General features: G+C 37.0%; 1 protein-coding gene across 1 annotated transcript; it reads left to right on the top strand.

Moving 5' to 3' along the window:
* The first annotated feature begins 7,292 nt into the window (after window positions 1–7,292).
* Window positions 7,293–8,540, top strand: LOC145671785 (uncharacterized). The gene is made up of 2 exons (XM_081740994.1): window positions 7,293–7,325; window positions 7,905–8,540. The coding sequence occupies exons 1-2, from the start codon at window positions 7,293–7,295 to the stop codon at window positions 8,538–8,540; spliced, it is 669 nt and encodes a 222-aa protein (XP_081597120.1).
* The last annotated feature ends 2,208 nt before the right edge of the window (window positions 8,541–10,748 follow it).

A 10,748-nucleotide genomic window follows, 5' to 3' on the forward strand; every position in this document is an offset into this window, starting at 1 on the left:
CATATGAGAAAGTAGTACTAAATGTGATTAGTGTTTCAGTGAAGTTGTAGGTGCGAAACTCCAGGGCTTTAGGAGATACAGCTACCAGAACATCACATGGAAGTACAGAATAGTCTTATTACAGTTGGAGGTAAAAGCCCTGTAAGACCTCTTGTAACGACAAAAGGTGAATAACAAATATATGGGTACATATTAGGACTAGGGGGAAGTCATATAGTAAGGGTATACCTGACGGCGGCCATCTTGAAATCCGCCATTTTGAATTAAGGTTAAGTTTTTAAAATAGGAATAGGGTCATGTGATACATGATTTAAGGCGCAAATTTAATCAGAAGAACAATGGTGACGTTAATTTTGATTTACGTGCAATTGGTAAAAAGTTACAGGGAAATTAAATATTGTTGCAGTATATATATTAGTCCTTTACCCCACCTTGTAAATTTTGTGTTAATGATAATAATTAAATAAAAAGCAGGTAGATAAATATTAGGTCTATGGTAAGAGTTGCCTTGATGGCGGCCATGTTCCAATCCGCCATTTTGAATCAGACAAAAGTTTTAAACAAAACGCATAACATTGACACTTTATTAAAAGCAAATAAGGACTAATACATATGCTGCAACAATATTTAATTTCCCTGTAACTTTTTACCAATTGCGCGTAAATCAAAATTAACGTCACCATTGTTCTTCTGATTAAATTTGCGCCTTAAATCATGTATCACATGACCCTATTCCTATTTTAAAAACTTAACCTTAATTCAAAATGGCGGATTTCAAGATGGCTGCCGTCAGGTATACCCTTACTATATGACTTTCCCCCTAGCCCTAATATGTACCCATATATTTGTTATTCACCTTTTGTTGTTACAAGAGGTCTTACAGGGCTTTTACCTCCAACTGTAGGAATACTATTCTGTACTTCCATGTGATGTTCTGGTAGCTGTATCTCCTAAACCTCTGGAGCTTCGCACCTACAACTTCACTGAAATACTAATCACATTTAGTACTACTTTCTCATATGTGTCTCAGTCAGCAACTCGATTCACCCAAACGTAAGGTTTACTTGTGAGTATTGCAATAATTTAGTAACAGAAAAAAAAATGCTCACTATACTTTTCACTTCTGCAAAGTCTGACGCCAGAGTTTGCTTCTGCGCTAGTGAATCTCCAGGTAAGCCATTAAATGAATGATTTTGTAATTTCCAATGTCAGTAGACGGAGTGATGGCTCTGTGCCAATGATGGCCACGGGGAATTTCTCTGGCCATCATAGGAACTGAACTTTGTGGCCGTCATTGGCAAACACACTTGTTTAAATCACCACCGCCGACAGGGCAGATCACTCTAACACGACAGCTAGGCTTTCGTGTTTTAGCAACTAGAAGAAAGGTTAAAGCGACACCAACAATATTGTTTACAAAAAACACACTTAGCTAGACATGCATCCCTGTTGAACCTACTCAAATGTTATAAGAAAGTATTAAAACATGCATATTTCTCAAAACGTTGTGTGTACGAGAGTTAATACTTACATTTCAACGATGACAATTTCACCTCGAAATCAGCGTGGCTCTTTTCATTTACAAAACTCACAATTAGCGACGTTCTGTGATTATGCTCTTATAATTACTACCAGCAGAATACCTGTTCTTAGCACGGGGTTAATACGTTTCATTTTGGACATAAAGGGGTAAGTTTGGATTTAAATCGCATCGGAACTGTCACTGTTCTTCTCAACAACCCCGGAAACTATGGATTCGGCACTAATATCGGTCACTTTCGATCATATTTAAATGTCCCCCTTCCTTAAGTTGACCGACAAAGTAAAATGATAGAAACCATCCCAGGTCCGAACCTCATCTATGTTGAAAATTTTATCGAGATCGGTCGGGTAGTACTATATAGCCTATACATATATATAGACCCTATATGTAGGTTTGGTTAACTTGTCTTTAATGCCATCTATTGGCATTAGTCGACACTCATCTTAAGTTTGATATTTTAAATTTCATTTTTTTAAAAATATCATTGGATGTTTATCCTTATTATTGAAAGTTAGATTTTTGAGCCTGTTTTCTAGTTATTTTTCGAATTATAGCCTATCTACCTGCTTAGTTTCCATGATTTTGGTACTTAAACATATGGTGTTTATTTATGATAATCTACTTGCATATTATTATCTTCCAGAATATTTAAAATGTTAATATTAAAATGTTCTGAAAGTCAATATGATTTTGTAATTCCGGATATTCGCTAGAGTTTTACTTCACAAAAATATATATTAACTTTTGTAACATGGAAGACGCAAATGTAAATGATTTTTGTCACGAAAAGTAACTGTTTGTGTTTAATCTTCCAAGATATAAAAGTGAGCCGTATCTCTCGAAGACCATCATTCATCACTTGAGCAGTCAACGGAGAACCGCACTGATATGAAGGCAATCGTAAGTTTGCTTTCTACCATCAAGTAGATTTGTTAGGATTGCTTCTTATACATTTAGCAAAAAAAGTTTTCTTTTCTGTTTGTTTTAATAAGAAAGCGTTGTGAAGTGGTCGGTATATTATAAGAGTTAGTATCTGTGAACTGAAGAGCGGAATTGTTGACAGAGTGTGACTTTTTGAAGGAAGTTTTCCACCTCAACTTTAACGATGGATCCTATAAGTCACGCTGGTAACCAAGTAGCGGAGGCATACGTTTGCTTCCATATAGTCATTGGTTCAATTCTTTGTTGGGGTAGTTCTTTAGGATAAACTCCCGAATAATGTAGATCCTTCCTTAAACAGTAGGTCCACGTCTTACATAGTCTCGGTGCTAAAAAGGGCGTTGAAGCTCAAGTGAACCAGGGGAGCTTGGTGGCTTAGTTGTAGAGCGTTTACCTCTGCGATGTGTGGGATCCTTGGTTCGATTTGTGGCCAAGTACATTTGTGGTGGACAACATCGTGTCCGTGGGCTTTCTCGGGGTATTCTCGTTTCCTCCCACTTTCTTATTCCATCAATTATTCCATTATCATTCACTTGCTTTAATCATCGTTTCCCTTAAGAGTCTTCATCCCGGCGAAATTAAAATACCGCTAATTTTACATTAATTATGTGATATCTTCAAATAGATAAAAGATAATCGAAATGTGAAACAAGAGCGCCCTAGACAATATCATTTTACATGAGAAACCGTTATCACGACTCACTTATCTGCTTTCGATTTCGAGCCATTTTGAAAATCGGCATTTATATTCGCGTTTCTAAACAGCTGAAATCATAAAGCCACTAGGTGACTTGTGATAACGGTACCTCACGCAAAATAATATTGTCTAGGGCGCTCTTGTTCCATATTTCAATTATCTTTTATCTATTTTAAGATATCACATAATTACTGTAAAATTAGCGGTATTTTAATTTCGCCGGCATGAAGGCTCTTAACCTAAAGGGTTCATTCCTGAGACATTAAGCTGGAATATTTCACTTCATTTTTATTTTCTACTCAAACAATTAGATTGCGATGGCAGAATCAGTAACAAAGTCAGAGAAATTTCGTTTGTTCTGTGATTATGGGATCAAATAGCAAAACCAATCTCTCTCTCTCTCTCTCATAAAGTTACTGAGTGTTGACAAATGAATTTTATATTTTAGGGGGAGGGGTATTCAAGATTTAGATTTCTGTGCTTTCAGCATCTATGGCCACTTAGCCCGTCACGTATGAGGGATGACGTCCCTCGGTGAGCACACTATCCGAGGAAAGGCAAGGAAGCAGCCTTGAACCTGTACGTTAGGTACTATCATGACATTTGCCTAGTACCGGGAATCGAACACATGACCATTTTGTATGTTATCAGGGTGTCTACTAAATGTTCATTTTCAAATTCCAGGTTTTATCAAGGTTTTCAAGGTTTATTTTTCCTTTTTTTCCAGGTCTATTCAGTACAATGACATTTATTGTAACACGTATAAGTTAATGCAATTTTATATAGTTCTTAACAAAAACTGGTTATAATTAGAGAATGCATCTGGCAAGTAATAGTTTCTTTAAGTGACAAGATGAAAAGAAAAAAACTGACTGGAATGTAGGTTCTCAAAACATTTTACACAAGAAAATGTTTAATTAAAATATTCCCTACCAAAAGGCCGGTTAAGAAAAATGTGCAGTAGCTTTAAATATCCTAATGTAGGAATACTATACAGGGGTGAACCTTAATTAAACCGACAAACTTCGGGAAATGATTCTCGGCACCCAAACAAGAAAAGAAAATTCTCTAACTCTTCTCCAGGGTGCATAGTTTGCTAGCTAAAAGGTGCCGAAAGTGTGGAAAAATGAACATCCGACGCCTATATTTCCAAAATTATCCAAAGTAGAGAGTGCTGCTTAAAATCTGACAAAAGGAAATCAGAACAGATAAGACTTCCTTAAAGAGATATTAAGCTGCACTCTCTAAGTTGGATAGGTTTGGAAATATGGGCCTCGAAGTTCATTTTTCCACACTTTCTGCACCTTGTAGCTCCAAAACTATGTATCGTGGAGAAAAGTTAGAGAATTTTTTTTCTTGTTTCGGGCTCGGGAATCACCTCCCAAAGTTTATCGGTTTAGTTGAAGTTCACCCTGTATAATACTAAATTTCCGTCAAAAACATTACTTCAAATAAACTAATATTATAGTAGTGGCACGTGAGTTGATGAACATTGACAAAAATGGCGAGAAAAAAGCTTACTCACCGCTCTAAGTTATGGGATAAAATACCACAATAGTTTTTTACTACAAGCACTCCACTTTAAAGTACTCTTGTGGTATTTTATGCTAAGTACTGGTAGGACTTAGCGGTGAGTAAGCTATTTTCTCGTCATTTTTGTCAAACTAGTATTAGTTTAGAAGTAAAAAGAAAATTATCATATATAATACAAATTCTTAACGCAAAGTAGTTTATATTGTTAAACGTTACTGCACATTCTTCTTAGATGGGGACTGGCCATCAGTTATATTTTATTTAAAAATGTATTGTAACATGAAAGTTTAAAAAGTAAAAATTTTATGGAACCACGCACATTATATCAACAAATATAGAAAACAACTTTTACAGTGAACAGTTTTTGACATTTAACTTCTAGAGTTCAACATCCCTTTTAACTTCTTCGCCTGTTCTTCCAACGCATCTACTTCTGCTTCGGCGTCAGTTAGTATTCTTTTCTTCTTTAATTCCAACTCTTTTACTTTCTTCTTAATATCTTTCTTTTCTCGAGCTGCTCTGTCTTCTTTTTCACCGCGGTCTTTCAGATATTCATTTCTTCTGCTTGATGCATTCCTGATATACTGGATCATACTCTTTGTGATATTCATATTACGTATTGCACCAGCAACACGCACAGCATCCAACACACTTCTCTGGGCAATCAAGCACTACTCTTGGAGATTTTCAACAATGCACTCTTTGTTAATACAGAAACTACTTTCCACTGCTGCGTTGCTATGGAAAAGTACACATATCTTATGCATGAATATTTTTAACGCATTGGAGACACCTTCTTTACTTAACAGATCATGGATAAAATCGTCTAATCTGTCATTTTTGTAACTAAAATTTGACAGTTTTCGTGTTGTGTCTTGGTCTGAACAAAATTTTAAATATTCCCGTTTCATCATATCAGCATTTACAGGTGTTATTTGCTCCTTCTCGACAAATGTCTCCAGGGCGAGTGTGTTACGTGATTCACGAAGGGTTTCGTTGGTCATAGTTTCTGGCGACAAGTAATTTGTGGCTCTTGTTACACTGTATTTTAAAGGACATTTTAGCATAAGTTTTTTACACAGTTCTTGCAAAAATCTTCTGCATTCTTTCATTCCATAGAAACGGTAGTAATGGACTGTCTGTCTGGTACTTAGTCAGGAATTCTTCTAGTTCTACAGATACGGACTGAAGGAACCCTAATCTAGCAGGCAACAGTACATCAGAGATATGGGCTTTTACTTTAGAGAAGTTTGATGTTTCAGGAGGTTTTGTTTTCACTACATCAACAAACTTTTAAGGCAGGAATCACAGTTATGTCACGGTTGATAACTTTAGAATTCTCCACCCACCTAATAGAATAAAATTTAAGAGGGAAAACTGCTGTTCCGGATGCTGCCATGAAATCTACTCTTCTTGAAGAGAAGTCCTTGAATAAATAGTACAACGCTCTCAAAAACTGTCACATTTCAACCAGCTTTGGTATCACAGTCTTAAAAGCCCCATTAACAATATGTAAAGAGCATGTTCCTGTCTCCAAAAGCTGTGGACCTTCACCGTTTTCTTCACTCAGATAGGCCTTCAAATCACTCAGAAATTTCAAATTAACGTTGGGGACATCAAGAGAAACCTGAAGTAACTTACAAAAATCGAGACCCTTGTCCTTGAAAGTATTTATAAATGCACTTAACAAATCATGGGCAGTAGCATGTCCGAGGAATACTGATGTTAAATAACGTGTTAAAACTTTATTTTCGTCACTGTGCCAGAAACGAACTACTAAGTCCATTTGATTTTTCTGTGAGATAGTGTTTAGGCTTTCGTCGAACGACAGTGCAAAAAATTTACAATTTTGTAGTTCACGAAGTAACGTCTGTTGGAAATATGGACCCAATCCAAAAGTGATGACATAACCTATTTTGTCTTTGTGTAACTGCATATTTTTAGCGACTTCACACTCAGAAAACATTAAAGGAAACAAATCCGTTGCACTCGCTTGGCTTCTGGCCGATGCATGACTTGTAACTTTGTGTAATGTCCAGATTATTTCTGCTTTCGTCACTTGATCTTTGATAAGATAACTCTTTATTACACCACTAGTTTTTGTTGGGCTTTCATTTTTCTCCTGAACAACTGGAGTAGATGATGTGCCAGTCACTGAACTGGAAGACGCTGTAGAATTTTTTGTACAGGAAGGCTCCTTGTTAACATTGCTTGAGATCTTTACGATCGAACATTGTGCATTAAGAGCTTTAACAGCTATTTGATGTTTCTTTCCTTTGTCATGAGATTTCAATGATCCAGCTCCCATATTTGGAATGTCAAAATCAGTTCTGCAGAGTTTACAGCATGCTTTAAATGGATCGTTGGACCTAATAACCCATTTCCACTGGCCTTTCCACGAGTCCTGGAATTTAGTTTTACTTTTTCCCATTTTAATGGCTGAGAAATAAAATGTTAATTGTTAGTGTGTAACAGGGTTTATTGCAAGACTAGTAAAATATTAACCTAAATACAAAAAGTGATTCCGTTAAGATGTGGGCAATTTTACTTTTTTCCGGTGATATCTTTCGGCCACCGGGAATGGTGTTCACTGCGACATCCGCGGGCTTGGACGTTCGTTCCAAACCTGTCTACTACTCTTGCTACAGAAACATATAAACCAATGTCTTCACAAAGCAGCAAATAAGATTGATTCATACTATGCAAATAAGCAGCAACTACAGAGAAAGCTTCTGGCTTGTATGCCAGAACCTGGAAGTATATAAGTTCCTTGCATTTTAGAAAAATATACTTATTCCATACCAATCCCAAAAACAATATTTTAAAAACAATTTTAAAACTTCCAGGTTCCTCGTCCAATTCCAGGCTATTTCCAGGTTTTCCAGGTCCAAAAGTAAATTCCAGGCTAATTCCAGGTTTTCAAGGTTTTCCAGGTCGGTAGACACCCTGGTTATGGAGTCCCAACTTCATACTTACAGGCCGATCAGCATAGTTATCGTTACGTCAATGATTCGTTGAAGAATTAGATTCTCATATTAATTTTATGATTCGCTTAATTTGGATGAAGACTGATTCCATTAAACTTAAAATTCAATACTTATTTGGACTGAAATATGGGCAGTGGACAGTGGAATATGGGTTCAGGGGATTTCTAAATGAACTAAAAATAAAACTAATTTTTCTTATTTTCAGATTGCTTTTGCTCTTGTCAGCTTGGTGGTTACTTCCAAGGCCGAAGAGGAGAATGAAAATTATGGTAGAAAATTATCAAAGAGAGGTATTAACTTCGGAGGATCAGGCCATGAAGATTTGGAAGGAGGTCTTCTAGGTCATGGAGGATTCGGAGGTCATGGAGGTTTCGGTGGAGGATTCGGTGGAGGACTCGGAGGAGGATTTGGAGGTGACCTTGGTGGAGGAGCTCCTCAAGTCGTGACAGTGAATAGACCAGTACCTGTTCCAGTAGCTCAACCTGTTCCTGTCACTGTTGAGAGAAGAGTCCCTGTCCCTGTACCACAACCAGTTCCAGTAGCAGTCGATAGACCATATCCCGTTCACGTTCCGAAGCCATACCCTGTCGTTGTTCAGAAAGCTGTTCCAGTTCCAGTAGAGAAACATGTTCCTTATACTGTGAACAAACCAGTACCTGTACCAGTGTCTAAGCCAATTGTTGTATCAGTGCCTAAACCTGTTCCGGTAGAAGTAACTAAACAAGTTCCTGTTCCTGTTTCCGTACCGCAACCAGTGGTTGTTCCTCAGCCAATAGTTGTTCCTGGAGAGAGTGGGGGAGTTGGAGGGGACGATGGTCATGGGAACGGATTAAAACATTAAGAATACAAGGTAAGTTATTTACTTTATACTTCATACTGTAGATTTTTTGAGTAATCTATTTTTAAATGATATTAATTTCAAGTTTAAAAAAATGTGACGAAGTATATTAGATTCATCTAATTTGAACAGAAGAAATTTAACTACAGTCACTATTTTTTGCATGATTTTTCCTTAATATACAATATTCAAATGTACTGTTTTCTTCATAATATCTTGCTCAAAATATCCCTAAACCCTCCTTGAGAACGCCATTGACAGTGCAAAACTATAAGTTTCTACAAAATTGTGAGCCTACGTAGTACTGGACATTGTCGCTGTCATTGGAGGAGCTGGCTGCCACAGGCTAACTCAAAATTCATTCTAAGTAGTAGCTTAATTATACATTGAAATTTAGCGATACACCGGTTGGGAACCAATGTAATAGACCAGGGTTTCTCAATTTGGGGTCACGGCCTCTCGGGAGGTCGCGAGAGGAGATTCATGGGGGCCACGAAGATAAGCAGAAGAGATAAATATAATTAGAATCTAATACTGGAAAATACTTTTAAATATTATTTTGAATTTTGTTCTGATAGATATATATTTATTTTTATACATACTGTTAAGAACAATAAAATATAGGTTTACTAGACATTTTCAACAGGTGCAGAGTTGTTTAAAACTCAATTTAAATGAAGGAGGCACAATATGAAACTAATGAGAATTGCATATTACAATACCAGAGAAATATAAATGCTACAAAACCTGTATATTGAAATACAATTAAAATTGTAAGCCAATGAGATACCTGAGCATGGTATGATTTCACTAGTGCGGCAATGTCCAGTTCAATCTTCGTAACGCATATTGTCAAGTCATATTCAACTGATAAGCGATTTTTTGTCTTCGTTTTAATGCTTACCATGGAAGAAAAACCACTTTCACCAGCAAATGGAATACTTACTCTTAAAGCAGCAGATACCAGACATGAGGATATTCTTCTCTCCTCTTCAGCCAGAACTTGTCCAAGTCTTCGTTACAGAAAACCAGTTGCAAGGGTTTGTAGCACGATCATTCTATTAATTGGTCAAGAAGTTGTGGGCTTAGATCAGCTACTTTGATGGCCTCTTCAATGAACGGAATTAATATCTATGTTGAACCAACAATTTCATCGTAGGGAATACACAATAGACTATTACTGTTACTATATCTACTATCATCATCATCATAGGTATTCTGCCTTTATTGGCAGATCACTTGCCGCAGCTGAGAAGCTTCCATGCTCCACGGTCCTCCGCTAACCTTTTCGTCTTCGCGTATGATCTTTCTGTTTTAATATCATCCATTAATTGTAGTCTCCTTCGCCCCCTTTCTCTCTTTCCCGCCACCATACCCTCTAGGACGTCCCTCATGATGCAATCTCTTCTTAGGCAATGTCCCAACCAGTTTCTCTTCCTCTTCCTAATAATATCTAAAAGTGTTTTTTCTCACCCACCATTTCTAACACTCTCTCATTCGTTTTCCGCTCGACCCAACTAACTCTTTCCATTCTTCTCCAGACCCACATTTCGAAGGCTTCCAGTCGATTTTCGTCACCCTTACGCAATGTCCACGTTTCCGACCCATACAGCACAACACTCCACACGAAGCATTTTATGAGTCTTTTTCTCAACTCTTTGTTCAAGGTCCCACAAAACAGACTTTTCTTTCTTTTAAAGGCTTCTTTCGCCATTCCTATCCTTGCTTTTATTTCACGTTCGCATTTCATGTCATTACTAAGAACACTACCCAGGTATCGAAAACTATTCACTTGTTCTATTTTCTCCCCTCCTACTTTTATATTTGACACAGACCCCTTTGTTTCAATCACCATGGCTTTTGTCTTTCTAACATTTATTTTCATCCGATATTCTTCAAAGCCCCTTCTCATTTTTTCTAATATTTTATTGATTTTCTTTTCAGATTCTGCAACAAGGGCCATATCGTCTGCAAATCTTATGCATCTAATCATTCTACCTCCTACCGAAATGCCATCATCATCATGTAGGCTCTTTTTTACTATCTCTTCTAGATAGACATTAAATAGTGTTGGCGAGAGGCAGTATCCTTGTCGAACTCCCCTTCCAATTGTACTCTCTTCCGTCAGTTCTTCCCCTATTCTAACACTTACTTGTTGGTTCATGTATAAGTTTCTTATGAGTCTTCTATCTTTCCGTTCCAACCCTATCT

This window comes from Thermobia domestica, chromosome 15 (assembly GCF_964235325.1).
Source record: "Thermobia domestica chromosome 15, izTheDome1.hap1.1, whole genome shotgun sequence".
Taxonomy (NCBI): domain Eukaryota; kingdom Metazoa; phylum Arthropoda; class Insecta; order Zygentoma; family Lepismatidae; genus Thermobia; species Thermobia domestica.

Coding starts and splice junctions, on each gene's coding strand:
- LOC145671785 (XM_081740994.1), top strand. CDS start 7,293: ATGGTGTTCACTGCGACATCCGCGGGCTTGGAC. Junction 7,326..7,904: donor CGACATCCGCGGGCTTGGAC/GTTCGTTCCAAA, acceptor TCTTATTTTCAG/ATTGCTTTTGCTCTTGTCAG.